The sequence below is a fragment of the Diadema setosum genome, chromosome 13, assembly GCF_964275005.1.
Source record: "Diadema setosum chromosome 13, eeDiaSeto1, whole genome shotgun sequence".
NCBI classification, from domain to species: domain Eukaryota; kingdom Metazoa; phylum Echinodermata; class Echinoidea; order Diadematoida; family Diadematidae; genus Diadema; species Diadema setosum.
Genome location: NC_092697.1, coordinates 7,258,726 through 7,273,347, shown reverse-complemented (window position 1 = coordinate 7,273,347; position 14,622 = coordinate 7,258,726). Strand labels below are relative to the sequence as shown.

General features: G+C 37.5%; 1 protein-coding gene across 1 annotated transcript in view; it reads left to right on the top strand.

Annotated features, from left to right (window-relative positions):
* LOC140237369 (sterol carrier protein 2-like) overlaps positions 1–13,111 on the top strand; it is a 40,244-nt gene extending 27,133 nt beyond the window's left edge. The window contains exons 8-14 of the mRNA XM_072317306.1: positions 59–206; positions 804–911; positions 4,726–4,885; positions 6,002–6,086; positions 7,661–7,793; positions 9,692–9,768; positions 10,283–13,111. Of these exons, the coding sequence (XP_072173407.1) occupies positions 59–206; positions 804–911; positions 4,726–4,885; positions 6,002–6,086; positions 7,661–7,793; positions 9,692–9,768; positions 10,283–10,378 (807 nt within the window). The 3' untranslated portion in view covers positions 10,379–13,111. The remainder of the gene's footprint in view (positions 1–58; positions 207–803; positions 912–4,725; positions 4,886–6,001; positions 6,087–7,660; positions 7,794–9,691; positions 9,769–10,282) is intronic.
* The last annotated feature ends 1,511 nt before the right edge of the window (positions 13,112–14,622 follow it).

Sequence of the window (14,622 nt, the reverse complement as noted above, 5' to 3'; positions counted from 1 at the left end):
CCCCCAAAAGAGAGCAAAAAGGAAACAACTCCTAGAACATTGCTTTTGCATATTGCAGGTTGGCTACGACATGACCAAGAGAGCTGCTGACGCCCTTTTTGGCAAGACTGGTGTCAAGGTTGAGAACGTGGATGTTGTCGAACTCCACGACTGTTTTGCTGCCAATGAGCTTATCACCTACGAAGCTCTGGGACTTTGTTCTCCCGGTGAGTACTGTTTGGATTTCTGGATGAGGTGACCCATTAGTTGTTATGGAACAAGTGGATGCTATTTAGATTAAATTAATTGCATTGGGCAGTCTTTCTGTAAGAGTGCATGTATCTGTTTCCTTCATTATTCTGAAATTCACAGACTCTACGTAGAACCCACCAGTTTCCTATAGGCAGTGGGATCAGAAATGTATTTAGCTATTTTGTATTCATTTTATATAAAATGCTTTTAATTGTTATTTGTGTGTGTGTGTGTGTGTCAAAGCCTTCCATACTAATCCTAATCCTTCACCATTTTGTTTTTATTCTCCTAATCCCCTGTTAAGATTTTGTTTTTGTCTGTTTGACCTATTTATACATGTATGTCAATTCATTTATAAATTTGTTTATCTGTTCTTCTTTTTTCTTTTTTTTTTTATTGGGACGTTGGTCATGATTTTCATCACATTTTAATGCAGCACTTATTTCCAGAGAGATTTCATGTCTTCATAGACTACATGTATCAATAGACTTGCTGTATGTGATGTGATGGGCGTACACTTCACATGCACAACATTCTTTATTGATATATTTTCGTTTTGATTTTATTTTCAGGCCAGGCAGGCAACTTCATTGACAGGGGAGATAACACTTATGGAGGGAAGTTTGTTGTGAATCCCAGTGGTGGACTCATCTCCAAAGGCCATCCACTTGGAGCTACAGGTGGGACTAAGACTTTATCAGTTAATTCTCCAGGGAGGTCTATGTCATTCAGAGATGAATTATTACTGTCTGTGTTTGTTTGTTTGTTTCATTTCCATCTGAGAAGATGGCTGGATAGCCCACATTCAGCTGCAATAGCTGGTCTTCCATGGGGTCCAGTTGGATGTAAGGCGGGACCACTTCACTGAGTTAAGCACCGTGCTCTTTGCAATGAATAAATGAAGCAGGATCTTTTACTTGTATGAGTTGTGACTCTCTCTCACACACATGTAACTGAAAAATGTAATTAATTCATGTATTCCAAATGAAAGTACCTGCTTGTTTTGGCTGGATTGTTGTGGACATTGAAATCCCTCTTACTTCTGATATGTCATGAACCATCCCATGAATTCACTATGCTGCTTCTGTCAGTATTGAAATGTAGTACTGTAAAAGTGGATATTTTCATGCATATACCACTGAAATTTTTAGTCTTTTTGGAACAATTATATTCTAGGTACTAATAACTTATTCTTAAGTTTAGAATGCAAGGAAGGAACATAAATACATTTGGGTGCCCATACATACCCACCCACACATCATGTCTCCACTTTATCCAATAAACTTGGCTTGGTTCTTCATCAGCATGGTTCAAGTTGAACCTCAACTTCATCAGCATGGTTCAAGCCACAGATTGTTAGCAATTTCTGCTGATTATCCATGTCAATATCAAAATTTTGGTTACTCCTTGCCCTTACAAGATCATTACCCATTCTCTTTCCTTTGCTCTCATCTCATCCTTACCCTCCCATCTTTCACAACCTTTCCTTTATCACACATCCGCACCCGCCTTTCCTCTCCCTTTCCCATCATTTACATCAGCAATACACACTCTTGCTCTGTCCTCTCACACCTGTACTGATGCCTTCTGAAACCTCAACTGAAACTGTTTAACACCCATTTTCTCCTCCTTGAAAGGGGCATTCCAGATGATTTTAACAATTCCATGTCATGTAGTACATAACCCAACAGCTCCATGTTTAGATTTGTGGAATTTATTGTGGTTCTTGAGCAAAGAACAACACTTTGAAAAAACAAATTACACTGAACAAGGATGATGACACAGGAGGCTCACATAATTGAGAAATGTAGCAGTGTAATTCCATGAAAATACCGCTTTACTTACGAGTTCACCTGTGTATAATCTATACATGCCTTCTTCTTTTGTTCTGCTTCCTTGAGCCCCAACTCATACATTCTTATGGTGACCCTGCCATGTCATCATCATTGTTCATTTCAATTTGTTATAAATTTTGAAAATATTCTCATTCTTCATCCCAATTATCATAAATTCTGAAACTCTGTTCTCAGTATAACTAATTTATAGTTCTTCAAATGTAAGAATCTGAAAATCATCCAGTGGTCTTTTTTAAGGTCTTCAATCTGACACAGTGTTCCTCTCCCACTCTCTCATCTCTCCATCCCCCATACCATTCCTCTGTCTCTCTCTTTTGCACCCCTCTCTCTCTTATCCTTCTCGTGCCCACTTTCTTGCACCCCTTTTTTTGCTCCTCTGCCCTCAAAACTTACTTTCCAACCTAGCAAACTTAACCCCTTCCCTGCATCTATGCTCCACACCTCTAGAACCTAGCATACCTCGTTTTCACACACTTCAACTTTCACTCTTTCCTGACTCTCTCCCTCTTCCTTCATGAGTCCCCCTCATCTCAAACAATAGTCTCCTCCCTTTTCACACCCTCATTCTACCCCTTCATGCTTTCTCGCTTACCTTCACACTCCTCTCCCATAGTGGGTTCAATCACAGATTTCACTATTGATCTATGGTTAATGATCAACCTCTATCGCTGGTTTACACACTTTGTTCTTGATTAGATTAAGCACTTGTATGGTCCACACAGCCAACAAGAACTTTTGGGGTTTGCTGCAACGCAAAATTTGATGTGCTATTTTCATCCTTTTGTGCATTAACAAGTCTAATAATGTACAGCTGGCTAACATCCTGTCATGTAAAAGTATGAGGAACAATAAATAATTTCAACACCTGACACAAATAATACTCAATTATCTTGTTCAAATTATGTATAAAAGTGATGCACTATTTCAGGCTAGTCCAAAAGGCAATGCCCAGTTTTGATAACAAGCGCCTATTCCATGGCATCTTTAGGGTACGGAGGGATTATCTCCTCAGTTATCGAGGGACTTCATGTAGCTTCCTAAAGATCAAAGGTCATACCCAATTGTCTGCTAAGACAAGGTTTTGGATATTGAGCCACTCAATGAAGCTCAAGTTTGAAAAGTTCATGTAGTAACACCTGCTGTAACCGATACTAGCTGTAGACTGTGATTCACTTCATATGAGTTTGAATTTGCTGAGGTGAGTGAGAAGTAACCAAAATACTTTGCAATTCTTGTGTGCTTGCCAGTGTACTATGTCTTGTTTTGTTTTTCTTTCATCTAATGTCAATTTCTGCTGCATGTTGTCTTCTACTATGACTATTTGTTTGACAGTGGGTTTTGAAGACAGACATTCATGTCTTCTTTTTTTTCCTTCTTTTATGGTGAATGTATTTTCAGTCTTTTTGTTCTGGTGTAAAGTGCCTTGAGCATTTAATCTGAATAGAAAATGGCACTATAAAAATTGTATAATGTATTATTACTGTAATTATTATTTTAACTACTTTGATCTCCAAAAAAGTTTTCAGTGGAAGTGTTATTTGTAAGATGACATGTGGGAGGATAGGAGGTGTTTGAATGCCAGATATTAATCAGTCAACCAATGAAAGCATTCCACATAGAATATTACATTTTGTTCGAGTGCTTAGGACGTCTTAATAGATCACCAGTAAATATAGACAATAAGTTACATTATCTGAAGAGTGTTACATCAGGACTATGTGCCATGGTAATTCTTACCACAAAGATTATCATTTGAAGTCTTCATAAACTCATGTTAGTCAAGACTCTTGTGACTGTTAGCAGAGGATGGTTGCTCCTTTTTAACTCTTCAGACAAGAATGTTGTTTTCTCAAGGTTCAAGCCACTAACTGGCCTGTAGTTGCCTTGATAAAGAATGTTTTTGGCAATCAGAATGCTTTTATGATAAATATTAGCCAGACATTCAAAGACTATCATTAAAGACATCAACCATAAGATCATGTTTGTATAGAATAAGAGCTTCTTTTGTTGTTGTTGTTGTTCTTGTTGCCCTTTACTTGTCTCTTTTCTTCTTTGATAACTTACATCTGTCTTTCAACACGGGAAGTTGGTAATGTAAAATCTATGGAAGCTTTTCTGAGGTGATGTGAGTGAATTGAAATTCCTACACCTATTTTGTACCTTTTATGAATCATTTGTTGAAAACTGTCTGAACCAATCTATAGTCATTACCTTGAGTAGTTGTTACTAGGGAGGACAAAGACATGCTTCCTGGTTGCTGAAGAACATCTTTGCTCCTCAGATTGTGTGTAAAATATGAATGCATTGCACTGCAGACTTCCTTAGTCTGGAGATCCATGCAGTGTCTGTGCATTTTAGATTGCATTGTGACCCTGTGCCAGTGTACCTTGGTCTCACCCTTCACCTTCTACTGTGGATTCTTGTTTAAAGGGTTTGTTGGTATAGCATTCATGATGGGTATTCATGGGTGTAGAATGATAATGTTCCATTGATTCTGAATACCAACTATTCAGCAGCTGTGCAGTTCAGTCTTTTACATTTTTGAATGTTTCTCACAACACTGTGTTTAACGTTACTGTCTATTATTGTTGCACCATGCTTTCATCTGCATTTTCATGTCTGTGTCCGCACCTTCCAGGCTTGGCCCAGTGTGCAGAGCTGTGTTGGCAGGTTCGTGGTGAGGCAGGCAAGCGACAGGTCCCGGGAGCCAAGCTAGCCCTTCAGCATAACATTGGTCTTGGTGGAGCAGTGGTCTGTGCACTGTACAGAATGGGCTTCCCACAGCACAATCAGCCTAGGTACAGTCTAGATTATTTTAAAAGACAAAGAAAAGGAAACAAAGACCATTACAATATTACAAATTTGTGTTTATTGATGCTACAATGAAAAACTGTCACGAAACTGCTCAATTGTTCCTTTTGGGAAGTGGACATATTTTGTATGAAATATGAGCAATTACTCTGTCATGGAGGCAATGGTTTAAAGGGATCATATAGTTTTGGTTGAGACCTAATTTCAGGTTTCTAACATTTTTTGGTGAGATAATGAGAAACCTCTTATGAAATATGAAAGAGCATGTAATTCCATAATGAATTTAACATTTATTTGATGAAAATTGTTTTTGAAATGGCTGAGATATCCAAAACAGAGCAATTCTAATAAGTGTGGGACACACACTTTTTTTTACAATCGCTTTGTTTTACTTTGTTTTTGGATGTTTCAGTCATGCTAAACCCGATTTTCATCAAACAAACTTTGAATGCCTCTTTAAATGGTATGCTCTGTACTATTTCATAAGTGTTTTCTTGGTATCTCGCAAAAAGTTAAAAGCCCAATTCTCATCTCCACCAATACTGTACCATCCCTTTAAAGAGCTATTGTGGTTCAGTGGATGCATTTCTTGAACCCAAAACCTACTAGATCCTATAGGGGCCTTTGCAGTGTAGAAGAATTTGGATGGGAATGGCATAGTTGTCAGTCATTCCTCAGCCGTAATATTAGTAAAAACAGACCTATGCATATGGTACAATATATAATGATATGATCCAAAAGATATTGACAAGGTTGATTTTTTTCCTCCTTGTTAATCATAGCTTTCAGGATCATCTGTGCCAGTCCACAAAGAAACATCAGCATTTTAAGTGATGTGCCAATCAGTGGGGAAAAATAGCACTGTGAGGGTTTATTTAGGATGCCATATCCATGCAATGTTCTCAATTGGTCACCTTGTTTGCATTATTGGTAAAAAACATAATTATGTTGTTTGGGTACCAGCTTTCCAAAGGGTGTTGGTTACTTTTGGAGTAGCCTGTTTGGTCTGACTATGAGAAAGGTGATAAACATAAGTTTTAAGGGTCTGTATTCTCAATCTACGAGGTCTGAATGGAATTCCAATACATGTTGCTATGATGCAGGTACAACCTCCAGGCTAACCTGACGGCTGCAGAAGAGTTCAAGAGTGAAGCAGTCTTCAGGGAGATCGAGAATGCCCTCAAAGACGTGAGTTCTAATGAAGTGGAAGCAAAAAGTCATATCAAGCTATTTGCATGCAGCTGGGCTGAACCTTAAGTGGGGAATAAATATGTCTATTTAAAAGAAAGATATTATTCAGAGGGGTGAAGGTTCAGTTGTGAGTTTCTTCAATTTGTCTCCCTCTACAAATTAAATTTGTTAAGATAGCAATTGCTGATCTGTAAATTAACAAACATGTCGGAAAAAGGAACCAGTGGGACTCGAACCTGCCATCTACTGCTTTCAGGGCAGTGACACTACCACCAGGCTGTCCCTTGTTGCCAGCAGTGACACAATGAACTTGGAACAAATACCCAAACTCCGAAATTCCGACATTGTTATGTTAAGTATTCCAAGGTGGACAAGGCTAAATGAAAGAAAGATAGTGTTCAGAGGGGTGAAGGTTCAGTTGTGAGTTTCTTCAATTTGTCTCCCTCTACTGATCTGTAAATTAACAAACATGTTGGAAAAACAGGAACCAGTGGGACTCGAACCTGTCATCTACATCTGAACCTTCATGCGGGGTCAATGAACTTCCGGGAGTTAGAAAAACATTAATTTCTTCTACGCGAATGGGCGAGACACATTTTGGCACTTGCCTTGTTAAGATATTGCAAACTCCATCTGGCAGTCATGGGTTTCAGCACACAGCAAGCCACGAGTGTGGTATACCTCCTGAGCAGAGCTTGTGTTGCAAATAGCAAATAAAAGGCTTAGTAGCATTTTCTTTTGAAGAATTGACTCATCAAAAATGGGGTAACAATGTTTCACAAGCACTCCGCAAATCGTCACAACATTGGATATTGGCATGTCCACATTAATATCGGCTGAGGGACACAAATACAAAGCTTTTCCACGTATGAATTAAAATGCCACATGAGAGGGTTAGTGAAATAAAAATTGTATGCTTCCATAATGCTTCTAATGTGTAACTGACTTTTTGTTGCTTCTCTTAGCTACGTGAAAGTTGTAATGAGACCACTGCAAACAATGTGTTAGTCATAAATCTCATGAACCACGCCCCCCAAAAAAAACAACAACAAACAAACAGTAACAATAAAACTTGGGTTCCAATGGTACCTGTTCTGGGATTGGTAGGTAGGTAGGTAGATAGATAGATAGATAGATAGATAGATAGATAGATAGATAGATAGATAGAGGTAGATTGATATATAGAAAATAGAGAGATGGGCAGTAGATAAATAGATAGAAGATGGATAGATAGATAGATGTTGTGGATACTGTATACACTGTTATTTTTGCGAGGGTTTAATTTTCGCAAATTTCGCGAATTGCAGTTGGATCGCGAATTTAACAACACGCGAAATTGTCTCCATGCACTTTGTTAATAGAGCATTAATGTAAGCGTTGGCGTCGATTCGCGAAAACAATATCTCGCGAAAATGTCTATAACCTCGTCATTCGTGAAAATATCTGTACATGAAAATAACGGCGTATACAATAGATAGATAGATAGATAGGTTGATAGGGTCAAAGAGAGAGAGAGAAATAGATGCATCACTGTATTTGAGATAATATTATGTGTTATGTTTCCCTGACAGCAAGGGCCTGAGATGGTGAAGAAGATCAAGGCTGTGTATGGCTTCAAGGTGTCAGGAGGACCAGGGGGAAAGTCTTGTACCTGGATTGTGGACGTCAAGAATGGCAATGGCAGCGTGGAGAAAAATTCCTCAAGTATGTCCCCAGAATTTTGTTCACTTACCCATGATAGGATGCTTGTCTAATGTATGTGCTATGGTATACAAATGACGCACAGGTCTGAGTGCGTCAGTCAGAATGTGTGCAGAATGTAACTATGGAATGCTTAACCCACGAGGCGAAGCCGAGTGGGTTTAGGCTAAATTCCATAGTTAAAGCAAGCACACTATATTCCGCCTGACCACAAAAGACGTGTACGTCATCTGTGTAATAGAATGGGTAATTTTCTTGCCAAAAACCCTAAAAATCTATTGTGTTACCCGATGACAAATTTACTGGATGCATTTCCTTTTGGCTTGCCATAGACGAGAACCCGAAAATCATGTAGCAGTTTTTACTGGATGCATGGTTTTTCTTCAGAACCATGCATCCAGTAAAAACTGATGCATGATTATTTTAGCCAATAGGCGTCTCATAATGAGTGCCTGAATGCTTGCTTTGTGCACGAACTTTTGTTACAAGTGCGCGTACTCTTGCTACAAGTGCACGCTAACATGTTTACCACTGTGACTCGGCGTGTGGCCAGTACAAGATCAACACATAGCTCTCGACCAATGAGATTGCAGGATTCTCGCTACCCCTTCCATAATACATTTTGTCTTGAGTCTTGTGTATTACAAATGCGGGAAATTTCCCAAGTACATTTTTAGAGAAGCTTTCACCTGACCGAGGGGTTATCCAATGTGATACAAGTGTTCATGACATTAAGACCTTTTTCTGGGGGCTAAAGCATTTACAGCAGGGAGAAAAATTCCTCTAAGTGTTTCATACAGAATCTTTCACATGCACAAGATTTATGGTCTGTAATCAAACTTCCAACTCTTTTTCAGTCTTCCATTATCAATATGAAGAGGACTTCCTCGATTACACCTCACACAATTTGTAAAGGGCCCAGTATGAAATGAGATTACAGCGTGACTCTTTTTTTTTTCTCAGTGTCCATTGCTATTATGATATAATCTAAATTTGGATTTTGCCTCAGATATCTATCTCCTCCTACTTAAGGAGCCCTTTATAACATCTGCTCTCTTCTCAGCTCATGATAGAGCTGAACTTTGCTAAGATATTTTCTTTATCACGATAATTTTCATTAATGCGAATACCACGTCTTTACTGATAAGGCAGTACAGGAGTGATGCGTGAGTTAACTTCCATAGGTCTGCCACTCAGTGTGACTTCATCTGCACTGAAAATGATTGTATGCAAAGAAATGAAATGCTCAATTATTATTAGTATTGTGAAAACACAGGAATGTTTTGACTTCTGGATTTACTGTCAACTCTCATTGTGCTCTTTGGGAAGATTTTTTGGGTTTTTTTTTTTTTTGGAGGTGGTAAACCACAATATTTTCATATAAATTGGGCAAAACAGTGAAATACAAGGAAACTTTAATTCTCAGGACAAAGCTAAAGATACTTTGTTGAAGCAAGATTTTGCCATATCAGTGTTATAAGATCCTGCTTTATATCAGGGTTTATCCTGAATCATAACATTTCTTTTTTTATTGGGGGGGGGGGGGTTGGGTATTCATTAGTTATTTTGCAACAAAAGAGATGTTGTGTTTGTATTTTCTTGCACACTTCAATATCCCTTTCTCCCCCCCCCCCCCAAAAAAAAAAAAAAAAAAAAAAATGGAAAAAGAAGCAGTGAAAATCTTCTATATGAATGTGCCCTACCCACTTTCATCCCCTCCCACCTTCCCCATAACAAACAAATAAACAAATTTTACAGGGTATAAGAAAAGAAATGTTCTGTTCCTGTGCACTGCAGGATTATTATATACATGTAATTATGGTGAATGAAAGGCAGTTGCCTCCTTTGATTTATTTTAACTGAAGTTTCTTTTTCCTAAACTTACCTCATATTATCAACAGAGAAGGCTGACTGCACATTTACCATGAAGGACGCCGACCTGGTTGACTTAATGATGGGGAAGCTGAACCCTCAGAATGTAAGTGGTGAAAGTGGACCATTAAAAGAGCTTGGCCAAGTTTAACACAGTGTTATCTTTTCATTGTCTTGTTTTGTTTTGCTTTTACATAATTTTGCAGAGGTAATACATTTGAGATGTGTGCCAAGTTGAAAGGTTTACTTTGAAGTTGTTTGTTGTTAACCAGATAGACTGTGCCATCAACATAGCTCACCTCCCTGATTGTAGTTAGAGTTTAAATCATGGCTTTAAGCAGTCAAATTCTGATAAATGGCCTTTGAGCTGACTTCTGGTTCTATATGGACCTCTGTTTTCAGATTTTGTTAGAGTATGAAATACAGGGTGAATAACTAGGGAAAATAATAAATCTGTATTTAACTCACTATAGATTCTTTTTCAATGATAATTTGTTAGTATATTAATGTTGCAAAATTCATCAAGTCTTTATAAAACATATGCTGTGTATGATAATCACTCTTTCCTTCTTCCTCCTTCTCCTTTCCCTATTCCCATGGGTCTCTGTTTATACCCTCAGGCCTTCTTCTCCGGCAAGTTGAAGATCACAGGCAACATGGGCCTTGCCATGAAGTTGCAGCAACTGAAGCCACCCACACCCAAGGCAAAGTTATAAAGAGTGGCAGCAACACACCTTGCCACACAACCATTCCAGAATGTCCCACTTCAAACATCTTTTCTCATGAAACACTAACTTTTTCCTAATATGAAATGAAGAGAATACTTTAAAAAATGTTTTTGACAAGAGAAACAGTATTGAAGAGAAAGGAATCTCATTCTATTTTAATTTGTTTGCAAGGGAATTTCCAAATTGGATTGGTCAAGGAAAAAGCAACAGTTGCAACTGTAAATTGTGACCAACAAAAATACAATTGCAATACCAGTATGTGTATTATCACAATGTAAAAGAATAGCATTCTTCATGTATTCACTTTACTGAAACTGCAAAGGAACTGGGATAAGTACAGAACATTGCCCACTGTTGTGATGGGAGTTTAGTTGAATTGTTGTGCAATCTGCCAATGAAGCTTCAACTCCGAGTTGTACAATATCTATTTCAAGTCCACTCGAATGACTTAATGGACTTCAGAGCGATGGTAACTTGCACATGAACATAGTGGGTCCTCAGATTTTATGCAATAATTATGACTGCAAAATGTGATTATGTATGGTAACTAACATCCATTGGACTATTATTGATGCTATGCCTTTACAGAGGTTGGCATTAATAATCTCGTCGGTTAAGAGTAGGACTTCTATGTGATAATCTGCTGTGGTATAAAGCACCAAATGCACATTCGGGAAACCTTGTTTCTTTGAAAATCTTTGTCGCTACTGAGTTGCTATTGTGTTGTAATTGTTATTGTTTCTAACTGTTTCTGTTATGTGTGAGATTTACTTATTAATTATTTTATCTGTCATCACTCCACAATGGAATATGATGTTGAAGGAGTGATGTTGAGTGTCCTTTGCTACTCAGTCATTTTTGGTTAGGAAAAATAAGGTGCCTGAATACACTTTTCATTATATTTCATGTTTTCACCAATAAGAATGTTTATGAATTGATGATAAATGATAAGAACTTATTACATTTTGATCATACATCGCATATTTCAAAAGAAATAAAATTAAGGACACACCTTCAGATTTATTTACATGTTCTTTCTCTTCCTACTTTTCTTCATGTATACCTTAATTCACCACACATTTTTCTTTCTGTGAACAGTAAAGTGTGAAATATGTTTTGCATTTGAAAATTTTTGCCACATACATTTGATTGATATATGTAAAAAAAAAAAAAGAGAAGAATGTAAAGAAAATTCTAGAAACACTTGTTCTTTAGCCAGGACAGGGATTTATCTATCTCGCATACAGTCATACGTGTTTTGAAGGGGAAAAGTGCTTGTGTGTTGTAATTATTTGAAAGCATATGGTTGCATTTTTCATAAACTGTTTTAATGTCGGTGGGAAACTATGTTTCACGTAATCTGAAATATGTGTATTGCTGGATGATTCGAAAAGTTGCATTTAACACTGCTCTCAGGGGAGAGCAAGTATGATTGAATATATGATATAATCAGAAATGAATGAAAGTAGTGAAAAACCAAGCTGGATTATACAATATTGCTGCATTCTCGGAAGAAAATAATTCATATTATAATTATGGCATGCTTGCACACTTCATTTTTAACCAAAACGTAACTTAACTTTTAACCAAAACGTAACTTAACTTTAGTGTTACTTTACAGTATTAAAGTCTTTATTGTTTTATTATGATATAAAGTTACCATAGTGAGAGAATGCCTGAATTTTGATTCACAGTATCCATGAATTATTGCGTAATTCATTACAGTATTTCGGAGGTTGTATCAAGCACGATCACATTTCTGGCACTTGTTGATTTGTAATGCTTCTTGTTGCAGCTGTTGATTGACATTAATGGTGATGACCAGAAAACTTTCAGCCTCTCATAATGCCAAGCTTTGTAAAATTGTTTAATTGTGGCTTTCATATACAAAAGGTCTTGAGTCTTAATTTCAAGGGCTTTGTAAGTTGCTGTTCAGATACATGTACTATATCACCCCTTGAAATAATGACATGATCCCTGTATTGCTGGACCTTTCTTTTCATAAGTTTGAATTTTTTTTTTTTGTAAACTTTAGTTCATGATCACCTTCTACATTTAGGAAGATCATCACCAAAATAACTGCTTCCATTTTCATGTGTTGGAAGTGAAACTCTCTGACTGTTATGCATAGCAATTCATCACACGAGTGGAAAGCCATGAGTTCCAGAAATTTGATGCTTTCGTTATTCATTTTTTTTTTTCAACTGACTTTCTCAGTATAGAACATAATGAGTTTCGTATCATATTCATACCTGAGTAAGATACACAGAAAAAGCAGACAAACAAAAATCAAAAGTGAATCGAGACAGCTAAGAATGGTTAAAAACATCATGACTTAAATCTAGTACAGTGACAGAATCCTTTTGTTTATTTAAAGAAAAAGAATTTAACTTTCAACTAGTTTGTCTAGGGACACTCCTGTATGAGGCACATTGTGTCTTGAGTGTTTTCTTTGAAACAGCACTTAATGTAATAAGACATTTTATATGTTCCATGAACCTCAGAGGTTATTATCATGTTTTACCCATGGGTGCAAATTACTGTGAAATGCAATGATATACATCTTTACATGATTTGAAATGATGTAAGATTTCAATAAAATATTGAAATTTATAACTAGTGGGTGTATGACTTATGTATTCGTCCTGCATATCGAGTCCTACTAGAGTTACAATGGAAATGCTTTAAATTGCTGACATGCATGTAGTAAAAAATGTAGGGATGTACTGGAAACTATAAAAAGACAGGAAACAACTCGCAACAACTATGATGCATTGTTGCAACCAGTCTAAAACAAGTACTATTATATTGCTGCAGTTACCTGTTAACAAATACATGTAAGCAACTTAATAGTGTCTAAAGGGTAGTACCTGTGAGCAGAGTAAAATGTACCCCACAACTGAAAACAAAAAAAAACAAAAAAAAAAAAGAAAAGGAAAGAAAAGAAGAGAAGAGGAAAAAAGAAAGAAAGAAAAGAAAATCACAAAACGGACAAACAAAACAAAACAAAACTAAATCCACGAGTTTGGCAATCTTGGGACCAAACCACAGAACTCTACACTCGGTGTATGTGTGTGTAATAGTTATGTTTACCAAACACCGGACCTTCCGTGTGGCGCCCTCTCTCACCCCAAAACGACGCAGGTCCGATACGAGCGAGCCCTGTCTTGCCTGTGGCGGCGCCACCGAACTCATGAGTGTGGGTAGAATCGTATAGAAAACAATACAATGTATCCTGTATGCACCATTGAGAGGATGTAATTGAAATTATGGATTCTGATTACGTAGGAATAGCAAAACAATGTATTTTTGTCAGCGATGAATCCATAATGTCACCTGTGGCTCGAAACTGCATGATGCTCTTGTTTTAGATAGCTCCAGTGCCGCACATCTTCCCGGCACATCTTAAAAGGAATGAAAAAAAAAATCTTCCTTTTTTTTTTCACACAGTCATTGTAACGCGTTAGATGCAATTCAAGTATTACATGGTCTATGGGACTGATATACATAGCACCTCATACAGATCAATAGCATGTCATAGTACACTATACCACGGCCGGCGCCACGTTGTCAAAAGTGTGTGTGTGTGGGGGGGGGGGGGGGGCGTTTTATGATCGAAGGTCAGTGCTTTCACGGCCTTTCCCTGATTCTAACTCTGGAGAGAATCGAACCTATGATCTGCAGCCGAGCTTGAGTTTTGGCTCGGTTGCAGTTCGCTCTGTTTCTATGCTCAAATTTACTTGCAATTACTCCAGCAATATTTGGGGCATTGACAGACGCTAGTACACTATGTTCACTAAAGTTCAGTTCAGTTCAGTTCAAGGTTATTATTCTTTATTTCTCCATCTCCAGCATAAACAGTAACACATAATACACAACATACGCGTAATACACATGTAACTTCGTTCTTATGTGTAACCCCTCCCCCCCCCCCCCCCCCTCTCTCTCTCTCTCCCTTATGTTCGACACCTGGTATTGGGCAGTCAAAAAAGCAAACATCAATATCTCGGTTTAGTAGGCCTACTTGGTTTAGTCGGTCATACAGAGGCCAGTGACAGATTATTAGAGTTATCTTCATTTGTTTTTGGTTTATGTAAATAACAAAGACCCTTATCTAAATGACTATACAGTACATTTTTATGACGAAATACTCATGATTTTATTGAGGGCTGGCGAAGAACTATATTTTCGAATTCATTGAGCTGAAGCCATTGCAAACTATAGCAACATAA